This window comes from Varanus komodoensis, unplaced genomic scaffold, assembly GCF_004798865.1.
Source record: "Varanus komodoensis strain SLA01 unplaced genomic scaffold, ASM479886v1 scaffold69, whole genome shotgun sequence".
In the NCBI taxonomy this organism is placed as follows: Eukaryota; Metazoa; Chordata; class Lepidosauria; order Squamata; family Varanidae; genus Varanus; species Varanus komodoensis.
In genome coordinates this window covers 491114-508268 of record NW_025336334.1, presented here as the reverse complement: position 1 = coordinate 508268, position 17155 = coordinate 491114, and the positions used below count along the sequence as shown (strand labels likewise).

General features: G+C 42.4%; 1 protein-coding gene across 2 annotated transcripts in view; it reads left to right on the top strand.

Annotated features, from left to right (window-relative positions):
• Positions 1–16727, top strand: part of TTLL12 (tubulin tyrosine ligase like 12) — a 29037-nt gene extending 12310 nt beyond the window's left edge. For both annotated transcript variants that reach the window (XM_044450856.1, XM_044450855.1), the window contains exons 5-14: positions 4709–4842; positions 6436–6512; positions 8393–8509; positions 8613–8807; positions 11346–11457; positions 13232–13383; positions 13488–13569; positions 14192–14260; positions 15056–15194; positions 16101–16727. In XM_044450856.1, the coding sequence (XP_044306791.1) occupies positions 4709–4842; positions 6436–6512; positions 8393–8509; positions 8613–8807; positions 11346–11457; positions 13232–13383; positions 13488–13569; positions 14192–14260; positions 15056–15194; positions 16101–16252 (1229 nt within the window). In that variant the 3' untranslated portion in view covers positions 16253–16727. The remainder of the gene's footprint in view (positions 1–4708; positions 4843–6435; positions 6513–8392; positions 8510–8612; positions 8808–11345; positions 11458–13231; positions 13384–13487; positions 13570–14191; positions 14261–15055; positions 15195–16100) is intronic.
• Positions 16728–17155: the final 428 nt, after the last annotated feature.

Sequence of the window (17155 nt, the reverse complement as noted above, 5' to 3'; positions counted from 1 at the left end):
TGGATAAGTGCAAGGTCTTGCACTTGGGGCATAGGAATTGCTGTCATAAGTACAGGTTAGGTGACAAGTGGCTGGAGAGCAGCACTTGTGAAAGGGACCTCGGGGTGCTGGTTGACTGCAGGCTAAACATGAGTCAGCAGTGTGATGCGGTGGTCAAGAGGGTGAACGCCACCCTTGGTTGCATAGCCAGAAGTGTGGCTTCTAGATCGAGAGAGGTATTACTACCACTCTACACGACTCTGGTATGCCTGCAACTGGAGTATTGTACTCAGTTTTGGGCCCCTCGTTTCAGTAAGGATATAGCCAGGCTAGAGTCAGTGCAGCGTAGGGCCACAGGGTTGGTGGCCGGTTTGCAGGGGATGGGGTAGGAGGCGAGACTGAGGGAACTGGGTCTCTTCAGCCTGGAGAAGAGGAGACTCAGAGGGGATATGTTGGCGACATACAGGTATGCGAGGGGATGTCACATGGAGATGGGTAGAGACCTGTTTTCCCCTGCAGAGGAAGGCAGGACACACTCCAATGGAGCAAAGCTCAGGGAACCAAGGTTCCATTTGGATGCCAGGAAGCACTTCCTGACAGTCAGGACCCCAATGGTGTGGAATGGGCTTCCATGAGAGGTCGTTGAGGCCGCATCGGTGAGGGTGTTCAAGGATAGGCTGGACGTCCACATGATGGGCATGTCGTGAGCGGCGCCGGCTGGAGCCGGAGGTCAGACTAGATGGCCTGGGAGACCCCTTCTGACTCACTCTGTTTCTATGTTTCTATTGGATGCTTCAGTAAGGTTCGTCTAAATCAGCTAACTGATGGAGGTGTGTTACTTTCAATACTTTGCTTACCCACATGCTTTGGCAGTGCCCAGAGGCTGCTTTTTTTGGATGCAGGTTAGAATGTGACTAAACTTATTATTAGAATACAATTTAATACTTATTGATGCACAGATTCCTTTGAAATATTTAGGGTGTCATCCAATGTGACTGACTGTAGACTTCCAATTCAGACCCACAGTGGAAAGCAGAAGTGCAGAGGCACGGATTTGGATGCCTGTTTATGGCTGCCTAAGTGTTTTACCCCTGATTGTGAGGAGGAAGGACTGAGGTACCACTGAGATTCCTTGTTCTCTGGTGGGGCCCCTTTTCTTCCCTCCTCATCCTCTGGAGCATGTCCCCACTCCATCTCCAAACTTGCACTTGTAAACATGTAGCAACAGCTGGCACAGGCTGCAAGTGTAGAGGGAGGGTGCTTTGAATTTGGAGATGAACTCAGACCTTGGACTGCTCATCTAAAGTTGGAGCTCTGAATTTCCCTGGGGCTGGCCAGACTGTTTAGCAGCCATAGGACTTTGCCCTTACTTGCTATAGGAAATTATCACAGAGACAACCTGATTGGATTTTCCATGCCCCTTTGATTGTTAAAAGACTGCTATAACAACCCTGGAAAAGTAACTTGTTCCTTCCTATAACACATTGGATTGAGCACTCAACAATGCTTTTACTATTTGTATGGGTGCTATTTAGATGCCAGATTGGAAAAAAGGGGATATTTGGATATTTTCTGTTTCTATTATTATTATTATTATTATTATTATTATTATTATTATTACATTTCTATGCCACCCCTTGCCGAAGCCTCGGGGCGGCTTACAACACAATAAAATACATTGAAATACAATAGAACATAATAAATTACCATTAAATACAAAAATACAAAAAATACACTGAGTTTCAAACATAATAATATAAAATTAAAAATAACAGTATAAAATAAGTAAATAAATAATATAGGAGGAGAAAAGAGAAGGAAGAAGAAGTTGTCCTGGCCAGATCATATATTTTAACAATTAAAATGATGTTTAAATAAAAAGGTCTTTACCTGGTGCCAAAAAACCAGTAACGATGGTGCCAGGCGGACCTCTTTGGGGAGTGAATTCCATAGGTTGGGCGCCACCACAGAGAAAGCCCTCCTCCGAGTACTTACTCTCCTAATTTCTTTCATGGAGGGTTCCCGGAGAAGGGACTCTCCCGCAGATCTCAAAGGGCGGTCGGGCATATACGGACGTAAGCGCTCGTTCAGGTAGCCAGGACCCAAGCCGTTTAGGGCTTTATAGGTCATAATCAACACCTTGAATTGGGCCCGGGCTTCAATGGGAAGCCAGTGAAGCTGATGGAGGACTGGAGTCATGTGAGCATAACGCCCTGTCCCCGTCAGCAACCTGGCAGCTCTATTTTGCACCAATTGAAGTGTTCTGACTGTCTTCAGGGGAAGCCCCATGTAAAGCGCGTTACAGAAGTCTAGGCGGGAAGTCACCAGCGCGTGTGTCACCGTCGCCAGGCAGCCGTACTCCAGGTAGGGGCGCAGCTGATTAATCAGCCGAAGCTGAAGGAAGGTGCTCCTGGCCACCGCTGTCACCTGAGCTTCCAAAGAAAGCTCCGGGTTGAGGAGTACTCCTAAGCTGCGGACCTTGTCCCTAAGAGGGAGTGTTGCACTATTCAGGACCAGGTCAAATCCACCCTCTCCGAAACCCGATCCGCCAACCAACAGGACCTCCGTCTTGTCTAGATTGAGTTTCAGTTTATTGGCCCTCATCCATTCCATTACCTCGGCCAAGCACCGGTTCAGCACAGCCACTGCCTCACCTGGATTAGTGGAAAGCGAGAGGTAGAGCTGGGTATCATCAGCGTATTGATGATTCCGCAGCCCACACCTCCTGATGACCTCTCCCAGCGGTTTCATATAGATGTTAAATAGCAGAGGGGATAGAATGGAGCCCTGTGGTACTCCATGGCATAGCTGCCATGGCGCAGAGACATGGTCCCCCAGCACAACCTTCTGGAATCGACCGTTGAGATAGGAGCGGAACCACTGCAAAGCAGTGCCTCCAACTCCCAATCCCGCTAGCCTATCCCGAAGGATACCATGGTCGATGGTATCGAAAGCCGCCGAGAGGTCCAGAAGAACCAACAGGGATGTACTCCCCCTGTCCTTCTCCCTGCACAGGTCATCGTACAGGGCGACCAAGGCAGATTCAGTACTGTACCCAGGTCTGAAGCCGGACTGAAAAGGATCCAGATAATCAGTTTCATCCAAGAGTGCTTGGAGTTGTCCCGCCACCACTCGCTCCAACACCTTGCCCAGAAACGGGATGTTGGCCACAGGTCTATAGTTAGTGGCCATCTCTGGATCCAGTGACGCTTTCTTCAGGACCGGTCGTATTACCGCCTCCTTTAAAGGGGCAGGCACTCGACCCTCCCTCAGAGAAGCGTTAACCACTTCCAAGATCCAGGACCCAATCCCGTACTTGGAGTTATGTATTAACCAAGACGGGCAAGGATCCAATAGGCAAGTGGTGGGACGTACTCGTCCAAGCACCTTGTCCACATCATTGGGCCGCAATAATTGAAATTCCTCCAATAATTTTGGACCAGACAGTAGCATTGGCGTCTCCCCAGAGACCTCTGATTCATTAGTGGAGTCCAGCTCGTGACGAATCTGAGCGATTTTCTCCCTGAAATGCCTGGCAAAGTCGTCACAGCGGGCCTTTGAGGGTGGCATCGGATCTTCCTTAGGACCCGGGCGAACCAGGCCTTGCACCACTCGAAAAGCTCCGCCGGACGGCATTGTGAGGAGGCAATGGAAGCGGAAAAAAACTTCTTTTTCGCTGCCTTCACCGCCACAGCATAGCTGTATGTTTACATACTTATGACTATACATTACATACAAGAAGTTATTTGTATTGTATTATTATTTCTACGGCTTCCTTCATTTTGGTGAATTTCACATTAGACATTAATTTTAAAAATTGTAGGTTACACATGCCTCTCTCTTGTGCCTTTTACAACTAGTAGTCCTGCTGCTTTTTCCCCAGGGATCACTTTAGCTGCTCACTTCTACTCTAGGCTGTTGGGTGTGTAGGGGGTTGGGGTGGGGGGTGGTATTGTGTGTGTCTGTGTTTTGCTTTTGAACACTTGTTAGGGAATTCCAACTGCAGTTTGTGAAGGTGCTCCTGATTTTTCCAACAGGTAAATTATATTTGGACTTGGAAGTAATCATTGTAATTGCTTTCCAGTTTTAATGCTATGTGCTAGGGCAGAAGTCAGTACATGCAGAACTGGCTGAAGTCATGTTACAACTCAGCCTTGCAGTAAAGCCCTGAAAGTTATTTGCACACAAAAGGCTTGCTTACTACTATATACCTGTGTAAGTACTAAAGAAAATAGTGCTTTCCTCAGCTTTACAAAAGCTTCTTTGTCTGGACAAATTTTAATCTCCACAGTCAGCCAGTCACTGGGCCTGAGTGACTTTAAAATTGTGGCTTGAAGCACTTGCTGGTTTTTAAAAAGAAAAAAAAGGGATTGTTTGGAAAAGTACTCATTCTTCCTTCTTGTAAACCACATCTGCTTCTGGGCATAGGCCAATACCCTTTTGTTTTAGAGGATAGAATGGTTGGTGTGGTGTGATTCATGTTTTAAATATGTAGACGTTCTCTACTATTTTTAGGCACAATCCTGTTGTCAGCTGAGATGATGGCCACCACCACACTTTGTTTGTGCATTGGATGCTCTTAAGCTCCTGAATCTGGAGACTTACATGCATCAAAGGAGGAAAGCATCGGCTCTGCTCTCGAATGCTTACCTATTGCAAGGTCCTAGCAGTAACATTGCATTGATGACATGTCTAGAAGTACATGTATAATTTTTTCCTTTTCTTATAGAGGAAGTGACCCGTGATTTTGCCTATGGGGAAACTGATCATTTAATTAGGAAGTGTCGACTATTGCCGTGGCAACCCAGTGAGGTTCTTGATATTAATTATTTCACCACTGAGCCATCAGATGATCACTACCAGGTACAATACTTATTTTCCACCATATTTTAAAATTGGATTATGATTATTATTTTGCATTCATATCCTGCCTTCTTTTTTCTTATGAAGAACCCAGGGCAGCTTACATAGCTCCATTTGATTGCAGCAACAACCCTGTGAGGTAGGCTAAGCTGAGAGTAAGTGCCTGGCCCAAAGCTACCTGTTGAGCTTCATGGCCATGTGAAGACTAGAACTGGATCTCCAGGTCTCCAGTCCCAATACACTCACCACCTCACCAGAGCCTAACTCATTTTCTAACCATATTTAAGAGACAGAGAGGGATCTTGCTGTCAGGGTCCCATTGCCCCCCTTCTCTGAAGAGCATTAACTGAAATGAAGCATTACGTTGGCACCAGTGTGGATCTGTATTAGATGCTTGCCAGGATTCATCCTGGTGATCCTGCACCACCGTGTTTTTCTGAGGGTTAAAAAAAGGGAGAGATTTGTTACCATTTATTGATATTTGTAGAGCTATTTTTATAACGTTTGATTGTGTATCTGTGTTTTGAAAGTATTTAGTAGATTGCTGTTTGAATTGTCTGGCCTTCTGTAAATTGTACTTTCCCTTGTGCTGTGAAAGTGTATGAAGTCGTTTTTTAAAGCAAAAACAGCAGCAAAATCTTCTGTGTTCATAGAAAACTAACACATGATAATTTCTGGCTTTGCACTCTTCTCTCTTGTGCTAGCTTTCCGCAGGGAAGGTGATTTTAAGATGGCAGAGTATGTGCAATTTCCCTACCTGAAGTGGCACACTCCTAGAGCCTGGCTCTAATGTGATTTTTGCTATAATGGCTGCTAAATGTTCAGCACTTTAAACTACACAGCTCTGGCATCTCCATACTCCCTAGGGCAAATCTACTTCAGATTAGGAGCCTTGTAAACAGCTTGTACAGAGCAGTTTGTTGCCTGTTCCTAGCCTCTTTCATCTTTCTGTAAATTAAATTGTTTTACATCAGATAAGCACCAGCTGATTGATCTTACAGTTTTGAAATAATTCTATCAGAAATGGGAGAATTCTCTGGAAGCTTCTTTGACAGCTTTCTCAGAAAGCTATGCAATCCAAACTTGAAGTTGAATAATCCAAAGCAAGGATGTTTTAAGTGAGTGGCCTTTTTGACAGTGTGATGGAGCTGAAACAGCTGGATTGAAAGAGACTAGATATAGTTAAACAAGGAAAGTACAAAGTGTGCTGTCAGAATTGATCCCTTCCCAGAGGAAATGTGTTTGCCGGATTTTAGGCTTTGATTGGATTACTTAGAGTAGTCCCTGTTGAAATCTATTGAGCACACACGGAATTGGGTAGCAAAACCAAAGTGCTTGAATGAAACTAGCGGTGGGAAAGGAAATGGGCCCTTTCTCCTCTCTTTCTGCCACCCTCAGTTTCTTTCCAGACAGATGGGGATGGACTGCTCTTGCAGCAGGTCCTAACAGATCACTTGCAAAGGGCCATATAAAATTAGGGGAAGGAGCACATTTGATCCTACAACTGTGGGCTGACCTCCTGCAAAGTAACCTGATCTGTGTATACATATGCAAATATCCATAACACTAATGGAGTTGTGTGTGTTTTTTTAGGCAATCTTAAATGAAAATAAGGAGAAACTGCCTGTTTCCATAAAGCTTCCTGTTTATGACAAGAATAAAATCTTCAAGTAGGTATTTCCAAATCTAATTGCTTTACAGAAAAAAAAAATCTTATGCAGTAGTTTTTCAACAGTTAAAGGCTCATCCATCCCAGGAGTGGCAGACCTCCAATTACTGTATTCTTCAAGATAGAGCCTGGATTCTGATTCCTATCCATACGTAGCTTTGTCATGGACAGTACAGTGAGATATTTTATTCATATGTGTAGCTATTAAAAGTTGTTTTAGTTTGCCCTTCATGTTAAGATACTGGGGCAGTCAACAAAAAACATAAGCACATAAATATGCTACAAATATACAATGAAAACATAACATGCTAACTGCACATCAGAAGTATAAAAAGCTGAGCAAACCTAATCTCAAAACAACATCACACGTTAAAAGAGCAGGGCAAATAAGGAAGGTTTAACTTGGTGCTGAAATGATAGCAGCATTGGCATGGGTAAACCTTTGGTTGGGCAGGCATTCCAATGATAGGTGGCCCATGCAGAAAAGGCTGCTGGGCAGCAAGTGTTCCCTACAAAAACACCTGGAGAATAGCTGCTTCCTGATGATCTTAAGGTGTGAACAGCTTGGCAATCATTGTTTTGCCTAACATCTAGCCTGAAGAAGTCTCGGGGAGATCTCAGTCTTGTAGCACTTTGGTTGGTTCCAGTAACTACAATTCCTGATTGGATTTTTCATCCAAGTAGGGTAATGGTAGTCTATTTAATGCACACTTTACTGTACAGGTTTTAAAAAAGAGACTAAACTGCAAAAACAAATTGGACCTCTCTTAATGATACATCCATTAAATACCTGCAAGGACAGCTCCTTTTTCATTTTAATAGAAATGAGAGCTTAGGTTGGTTGTTTTAATACATGTCTGCAATTTAGTGGCTAGACACTGAAAATGTAGGTTCCATCCACTGTAGATGGTAAACTATGCCATGATTCTAATGGATGGAAGTCTGCATTTCAGATGTTTATGGGAGGGTTGGTTTCCACTAGGCAATCCTTCTTTGGCTTTTAGAGTATCCTGTTAGACAAGGGATCAACAACTTTTGTCTTTGGTATGAAGATTTACTTGTTGGGTATTTTTAGGGCAGCAACTTAGGTTTGTTCAGCAGGCTTTTTTAAAGGAAAAAGGTATATGTTTGAAAGCAGCTACTTCTGAATCCATGGAAGAAGCATTCTTCCATGCCCCAACACTTGTGGGTGAGTTTTTCCTCCAATAAAGACAAGTCCATCAGGGCCCAAGATGCACATTGCCTTTTCCTTTAGAATTATTGGTTTTGCTGTTCAATCAAGCAGTTAGCTGAATAAAACCCATGCAATTAAGTGGCTAATATTTATTTGAAATGTGGCCCTTAGTTTTTCATTTGTACTAGGAGTAAGAAATGCTTTCAGTATTTGAAGACTGTTAAAAAGGCAGGCAGTCCCCACATGGAAGTGAAGTAGGAATTTGAACACAACAATGATTGCAATATATTAACAGTGGTTCATATATTGGGAAAGAAATAAAAGCTACAGTTGCCCTAAGTCTTTTGGGAATGCATTGCTGACATTATGAGATTATCCTGCCTCTTACCTTATCAAGCACACATACTTATCTTATATAAGTGTATGTATTGTTTAAAGGATTCCGTTGTGTCTTTAACTGATGAAGCTTCTTTACTATTTGATTTTGATAGTGAGGTAGGATGGCATATGGATTTGTTAATAAATAATAAGTTTATTTATTAAATACATTGTACAGTATATGGATTGGAGAGTGGGAATTCCTGTGGTGTCCACAAGTGTTGAATTCCCAGGCAAATTATTCCTCCTAGTAACTTCAAGCTGTTCTGTTACATCTCCAAATGTTTCTCTTGAGAATCTCTCTTATTATGTGCCTTACTTATTTCCAGAGTTTACACAGACCTCCAACAAGTGCTGCAGAATTTGACTCACTCCCGCTTTGAATTTACGAACTCTGAGCAAGAGGCAGATATCCTGTACAACTTCTCTCACTTCAAAGATTACAGGTTACACAGCTATTTCCCTGCAAGTAACAATTTTTCTTACCTGTTCAATATGCATATATTTGGCAATGGAGCTCTTTTTTTAAGCACTTTCCTCCTTTTCTAGGAAACTAAGTGAAGAAAGGCCTCATGTGATGTTGAATCAATTTCCTTGTGAGAATCTCTTGACCGTGAAGGATTGTCTGGCATCAATCTCAAGGCGTGTTGGAGGCTCAGAAGGACCAAAATGGTTGCCTCGTACCTTTAATCTTCACACAGAATTGCCACAGTTCATCAGTTTCTTTCAGCAGCGTGAAAGAAGGTGAATAGATGACAAAATAAGCTTGCAACTTTAGCTTCTGCTGTTGCTGCTTGTCAAATAGTTCTAACAGCTGTCACTCTCAGTCTCAGCTACCTTACAAGATTGTTGTGAGGATGAAATGACGCTATGTAAAATGGGAGTTGCATGGGCTCTGCATGTGCTGTAGCTTTTCATGGTTTAAATAACTCACCATGACTTGCCATGTTGTACAGGTTGGGTCACTGTAGGGTGGAGAAAGTGATTTTGAGTAACAAGGATCTCCTAAGCATGGAAGGCAGGGCTACATGCTTTCAACCTGTGTTTCACTGGTTTGGTTCAGTGAAAACCAGATCTGTGAAACACATGACAGGACAACCCAAGTTATAGGCTGAGTGATGTTAAATCATGGATTTTTGTCTGATCATGGGTGTTGTTGGATCATGGGTGGTCATTGCATGTGAACTCTGTGATGTGATTTAACATTGATCTGTTTGGACATAATCCATCAGGTTAAAAATGGATGGGTTTTTGAAAATGTTTGTTGGGTTTTCAGGTAAGTGATTTTGACCCAGTCCTGGACGGAGTTGCACTCCCTCTAAAGGACAGGGTCCGCAGCTTAGGAGTGCTCCTTGACCCAGAGCTGTCCCTGGAGGCCCAGGTGGCAACTGTGGTGAGGAGCACTTTCCTTCAGCTTTGGCTGATCCATCAGCTGCATCCTTACCTGGACAAGCACTGCCTAGCAACAGTGACATATGCTCTGGTAATGTCCTGGTTGGATTATTGCAATGCGCTCTACATGGGGCTGCCCTTGAAAACAGTCTGGATACTTCAATTGGTCCAAAGCAGAGCTTCCAGATTGCTGACAGGGACCGGTCGTTATTTTCATATAACGCCAGTCCTCTGCCAGCTTCACTGGCTACCAATTGAAGTCTGGGACCAATTTAAGGTGCTAATGTTAACCTATAAAGTTCTATATGGCTTGGGACCAGGATACCTGAAGGAACATCTCCTTCCCTATATGCCCTTGAACCATTAAGATTTGTAGGAGAGGCTCTGCTCCGGGAACCCTTCCTGAAGGAGGTAAAGAAGGTTTCTACCCAGAGGAGGGTCTTCTCTGCTGTGGTGCCCAGACTCTGGAATGTGATCCCCAGAGAGGTTTGCCTGGCGCCGACTTTGTTTTGGTGCCAGGTGAAAGCCTTTTTATTTGCCCGTTATTTTAAGGACTAGGAATTTTAATTGGCTTTTAATACCCACAGTCACATTTTGTTTTTGATTTTGCTCTTGACTTTGTTCTTGTTGTTAATAAGTTCCTGTTGGTTTTATGCACATTGTTAATTGTTGTAAATTGCTGTTTTGTTTATTGATTGTTTTGGTTTTGTATGGGGGACTGAGTGCCTTCTGCTTAACCAGTAATCAGCTGAACAAAGCATAATTGGCTGATGCTGAGTGAGATGTCTGTACCCTGACAGCTGCGTTGTTCAGAGGCTAAACAAACAATCAATTGGTTCTTAACCATGAACAACCCAGGAAAAGAAGCTGCAGTTTATTGTTGGGCTGTAAATTGTGGGTTGTTTGTGCTTATCAATCCATAATTAAAACATAGTGCAGGATTCATGCATAATGACAGTCTGTGATTCAGCAACACCACATGCCTTTACATGCAGACCAGGTCGCAGCTTTACCAGCTAAAGCTTTAGTTGGTTAATTGACACAAGTCCATTTGAATGGCTGAAACTGACAGGTAAGGACATCTTTTTGTTTGTGTATTCACATTCTTTCAATATGTAAAAAAAGTGCGCACTTCAAGGCAGCCTTCTGCAACCTGGTGCCCACTGGAGAGTTTGGGTGTCAACTCTCATTACCCCCAGCAAGTATGGCAAGTCATCAGAAGTATGAAACAATTGGAGGGCAGCAGCTGGGGAGGGCTGCCTTGAAGCTTTGGCAATACGTAGATGAAGTGAAATTCAGCCAAGGCAAAGGCCAAAATGGACAGTTGATTTAATAGGTTTGTTGTCAGGTACATGGTGCCTTCCTTTGAAGGACCACAAGGTGGCCTCCTCTTTCTTTTATCCCTGCCACAATCCTGAGAGTGAGTGACTGGCCCGAACTCGCCCAGTGAGCTTTGGGACTGAGGAGGGACTTGAACTTGGGGCCTCCAGGTCTGCATCCTGCACTGTAACCATGGCACCACATTGATTGGCAACTTAGTGTTAGCCAATACTAACACTTGGGGGTGGAGAGGCCTGCATGAGTCATAGCCCCCACAGCTTACCAGTGATGTCTTTAGGCATTGCATGGGGCTCTGTAAATCTCCTTTTTCTGTGATCCTGTGCAGGTCTTTGGGCAGCCTTGATCAAGTTGTGTGTTATGTCTTATGCTGGGCACCATACATCTCTTGACCAAACTAGAAAAGTAGAGAGTTAAATGCAGCCAGCATGTGGTCTGGTGGGGCCATAGGTTGTGCAAACTGATATAAAGCAGCCCTGGTTAGGAGTGAGTGCATGCACTGAAACATAAATGGACACTCACATGTCTTTCCTTCTTTGCATGCTTCTTTAGAGGGGAAGACAACCACTGGATATGCAAACCGTGGAACTTGGCCAGGAGCCTGGACACTCACATCACCAAGAGCCTTCACAACATCATCAGGCAGCGAGAGAGCATCCCTAAGGTCGGAGCAGTTTGAAACTCTTGTAAATGTGGCTTTTTACTTTTTGGAAGAAATTAGGGCAGCTTGTGTTTTTTTCCTTTCTTTAGAAAGCTGTTACGCATCTTTGCTGCTGTATGAGGTTTTTTGTTGCTGGACTTAGACCTTAGATTGCAATGGTCAAAGTACTTTTCTAACAGCGCTTTTCAGGCTGTGTCTCTGTGCACTTAAGCACCATAATATAATTTGGTACAGCAGTTACTAGTTATCTTAATCAACTCACTGATTTGCTGTGAAGCAAAACATCCATGTACAAGAATTTTGTTGTTATTTCTTCCTGAATTAATCATTATATTTTTGGGATCAAATATGTATTTTTGTGATGCAAATCTTTTCCAACTCCAGTAGCAATGTGCATTAACATCTTTTAGTAGACAAGGCCAGCAATGTAACCTTATATTAAATTATTCTCATAATAATATGTTGTGCTAGTTCTATAGGATCAGAATCTAAAAATGACTTTTGAGTCCTAACTAGTTTAAAGTCTAGCATGTTTCTTTGGCCAAGAAGCAGCTTAAAAATAGTGCAAAAATGTAGCAAAAAGTTTCTAAGCTCACTACACGATTCTGGATCTATTTACTGAGAAATGTCACTGGGTTCAGTAGGTGTTAGAGCTAAGTGTGCTAAGATTTGCTTTCTTAGTTTAAGGGAATCAGGGATAGCTAAGAAAGCACACTGAAAATGCAGTCAAAATGGAATAAGGAACTGCCATACCAAATAATAATAAGGAACAGTGAAATCTGTCTGCTCATTATGTTGATTTTATTCTAGTCTTGAAGCTGTGATTGATCCTGTTTGTAACTTGGTCTGTAATGTTGTGGTTTGAATGGTCAGCCCCATTGTACTTTGGATAAGGCGGTTTATACATTTTTAAATCAATATGAATCCATTTTAAGAATTCACCCTAACTCAGCTAATTAGGCATGAGAGTTTTCCTCCAAAGGAAATTGTGTCCTATGGTTGTTCTGATTTAGATGGCAGCTATTGGTAATGTTTACCAATAGAAAGCAATCAACAGAATCAAGGGGTTGTAATTTTTCTTGGACCTTACTATTTCAGGATACATAGGATGGTAAACTCCCCACACCTATCAGAATGTCCTTGCCTATATGGAATGGATATGTTCATGGAAATAGGTTAGCTTAGTTCTTTCCCCTTACCTGCTTTTAAAAGTATGTCTGTGGGCATGGAGAAGCTTTCAAAGGGACAGTCCCATCTCCCCTCCAAAGCCCTTGCAGTTTGCCCTTACTGTGCAAGTCCTTGCCCTTACAGAGCAAGGTTCTAGCCCTCATTAGGTAGGTATGGACAGTTCTGCTCACACTACTTTATGCACTTCATTTTCTTGAATGGAGGAAATAGCAAGGTCATAAAAGAAGGAACAGAATGCAAATTGGTTACAACTGTAAAGAGTAACTAAATACTAGGACTTAATATGCAAATAAAACTTGTTTGAACATTTACACAGGAAGACACCATCTTTTCTAAAGCCATTTATCTCTGAAGAGGAGTTGAAGGGAAAACTTGTATCCAAAATTGCTTTGGGGTGCAGACATTGTGAACAGCAGCTGATAATTGATTGAGGTGTTTCTTTCAGAATTGTTCTTACATTGGGCTTCTTTTTTTTTTTAACACAAGTGGCCTGAAATTGGTCAAAAGGTTAGATACAAATGTTTGAAAAAAACCTCTCTTTCCTCTCATATTGCACTGCATAATTTGCTGCATTTTTCTTTTGTTTCAGGTGGTGTCTAAGTATATTGAGAATCCAGTGTTATTTCATCTTGAAGATGTGGGACTGGTGAAATTTGATATTCGTTATATTGTGCTGTTGCGATCAGTTAAACCGCTCAGGCTATATGTTTATGATGTATTTTGGTTACGATTCTCAAATAGGTAATAAGCAACTACTCAGCACATCTAAAAGATTTGAACTTGTGGGATTTATGAATTTCATGAGAAATTAACGTGGTCTCCTTGCTTTCCCCCCGCTCCTTAAGACCATTTTCACTTGATGACTTGGATGATTATGAGAAGCATTTTACCGTGATGAATTATGCTCCTGGAGTGTCTTTAAAACAGGTGAATATACAGAATATATTATGTACAGAATGTATAAGAACATACCGAAAGCAGAGCAGAATTTGTCTCTGAAGCCCAAAGTACACAGGTCTCTTTTAAAGACCTAGCAAGCAGTACCTTTTCCTTTTTCCTATAGCAAAAGTATGGGGGATGGGCGCTGATCAAAATTGGGTAGGAACCTTTAATCTTCTCTGATATGGCCCAGAATATCTGCCCTGCAATTTATATTGCCCCAAAGTGATCCATTGTTCTTCCCAAGCACAGGCCAAGCAAGTTTTAACATGCATTCATAAAAGGTCTCAAGGACACCACTAGAAGTAGCCCTGTAATTGATTAGGGAGAGGGAGCTTGGTAGAAGATGGTGTTGAGTCAGGGACAGCCCACTAAAATAGATGGGTGCTGATTGGATTTGTGTTTCTGAGCTGTCTGTCGTTGAAAATCTAGGCTGTCCTTAACATGGCTCTCATAGATTTTAAGAGCATGAGATGATGTGCGGGGAGAATCTTACATATATTGGCCTAAAGAATGGAGGACTGCTGTAAGGAAGGCAGAGGTGAAAAGTATAAAGCATATGGAACTCTAAGAAGGGATACATATTAATCAAATTGTGTCTTATTTTCAGATCCACTGTGACGAATTTATCCCTCTCTTTGAGAAGCAGTATCCTGAGTATTCTTGGAAAGCTGTTGAAGTAAGTTACTTACAGTGACAGTAAGTTTAGTTGTTTCATTTTCACTTTTTGGCAATAAATACAATCATAAAAGTTTCAGTTTGTGGCTCATTTTCACAATCATCTCCCACAGGTAATACTCCATAAATTGAGCCACACTTCTTGTTCACACAGTTACACTAATAATACTCATCAGGATGGGTTTCACTTTTAGTTGCTTGTCACAGTGGTTTTCATTTTACACAGTGCACACACACAAAAGGTAGTTGCAGCTAGCACATCCTTCATGCCTGCATCACTGTCGTTTATAATCATCACCTCCGTTCAAATGCTTTTGCCACTCCTGAACATTTTTATGTGGCGGAAGGAAAGCTATTGTAGCTCAGCCCTAGAAATTAACTTTGTGTGCAGAGAGCCTGAGTTTAATCAGCCCCCTCTCTAATTCCAAGGACCTTGGCCTGAAGCTTTGGAGATCATCTGCCAGTCTGGATAGTGCCCTATCTAGACATCTGATTGTCTTGGTACAAGACATCTTATCAGCTGTTTCAAAGGTGATGAGCAGGCAAAATCTATGTAATAGGCTAGGGATTTTTCCTTGTGTGTTTATTGGAATGAAGTCATGAGGATAGTAAAATGAGACCTATTTCATGTAGCCTTGGGCAGGGACAGTGTTTAGTTTCCTCTCTGAACTTTGTCCATTGAAAGTTGCCCTCTCTGCTTCAACCATGCTCCACCATCTAAAAAGCAAAGCAATGCTCAGGAACCTGGACTAGTAGCATTTGCATTTCTGCTAAATGTGCCCTTTTTTGTCATTAGGAAGATATTTTTAAGGCATTTGTTGAATTACTCCAAGCTGCTTGTGCCAAGCCTGCACCACTTGGCATCTGCGACTATCCATCCTCCCGGGCCATGTATGCCATTGACTTGATGCTTAAGTGGAGTACATCCAGTGATGGTAAGTGCTTCTTTTTTATCACTTAAAGTTTTAGAAACAAAGGCATTTTAATTCCTTTTAATAGTAGCCATGTAAGTGTTGTGCACCTAATGAAAAATACTTTCCCCTTTTTCCTGCATTCACTGAGATCCAAGGGCTGCTTCCTACAGCTATGGCCTTCCTGCCCGCTCCCCCCACCCCCGATACATGCTCACACACAAAGCCACCTTTGAAGGTTGCCTCTCAAATGGCATCTGGTATTCCAGGGATGGTACAGCAGGAAGGAGGAATTGGGGGCCTCTCCTTGGATTCCACCCATAGTCCTAAGTCCATAAAGGAAAGTTATTGCAAGTTTCAGAATACTCTTTCTTTAACCTTAACTGTGCATAACAGAAGTAAATGTGTTAACGTGTTGGCAGGAACATGTGGCTGTTGGAAAGGAGGAGCTTCTTATAGCCCTGGTGAAGAAAGTAAGCGTTGGCTGCAGGTTCATGGGCTTCCTCTGCCTGGCCCCTCCTTTCTGGGTTACCTCTGTCATCTTAGCCACCTTGACTGCAGTTAGGCACTTGCTGTTTTCCAAAACTGAATCTGAGCTGGGAAGTTCCTGTCTGCAGCTGTACCACAGCCAGGAATTTCCAATATGGTTTTAGGCAGCCCTCTTTTTCTTAACCTGAGCAGCTTCCCTATTTTGGGAAGCCATAATAAAGGTTGCCAGCAGTCTCTGAGCAGTCATACGTTTGTAACATACACAGAAATGTGGTCATAAGGATTAGAACTGAACATGTGTAAGTCAGATTTTAGCTCTGAACTGCAGGGACCTATTCAGCTTTGGATCGCTGGATGGCCTAGCCTGGTGCAGAGAGCCATACAGCTTCTTCCTATAGGAATTACAAGCCTCCCCATCAAATAACATTATCTGTCTTCTAGGGAAACCATACATGCAGCCTCAGCTGCTGGAGGTGAATTTCAACCCTGACTGTGACCGAGCCTGCAAATACCACCCAGCCTTCTTCAACGACATCTTCAGCACCCTCTTCTTGGATGAGCCCGAGGAGTGCCACGTGACTTGCATTGTGTAGCTCCACCTGGCTTCACCCGGCTAATGTGTGCTTCTCATTTATATACGTATATTTATATTTCAGTTCTTTGAGCTGCTTTTGCAAGAATATTTCTTACTGGTAAAAAAGATAATGCCCTATTCTGTCAGATGGAATATGTGTATGGTGTACTTGTAAGCAGTTGTCTGCTTTTTTTAAAACTGGTCTTGCCTGTTGATACTTTATCACCAGCTTTCCCTCCCCCTTACCCCCACTTGTATACTAAAGATTATGGAAGTGCAGTGACAGCTTCTTTTGTTTCTTGTACTTGCTTTCAATGAAGCTTTTCATAGCCTGCTTTATGATTTACTGCATTTAGTTGAGGCCATGTTTATCTTAATATGGCTGTCTCTGCCTTTTAATTTGGAAAAGTATAACATTTTATTTCAAGGATGCAGCAGGCTTGTGACCATATGATTTCCAGTTTTGATTATAATAAATAATGTCGCAGCAAAAACTTATTTTTATTTTTTATATTTATAAGGTAAAATATAATAAAATCCCAAACAGGTCTGTAAGCAGATACCAGAAACTGCCTGTGGAAAAGTAGATGGTAGTCTCAAGGTCTTCACACTTCAAATTCTAGTCCCCACATTAAAACAAAAACAAAAAAGGCAAAATCAAGTGCCACATGTACATTTATCTCATCCTTGTCCTTTGTTTTCTTAATGTGCTATTAAAATGACAGTTATTTGCAACTTATGACAGTTGCAAACAGTTGTTCTGGTGCATAGGGTAGTTTCTGGCATCACAAGCTTCAGCTAATAGGATTCCCTCTGCAGGGAGTGATTACCCATGCAACACCCATCCTGTCCTTTGTAAGAATTCATCCTGTATGTCTTTTTACAAAGCAGTTAAAACTGCTGCTGCTGTTCCTTCAGCTTG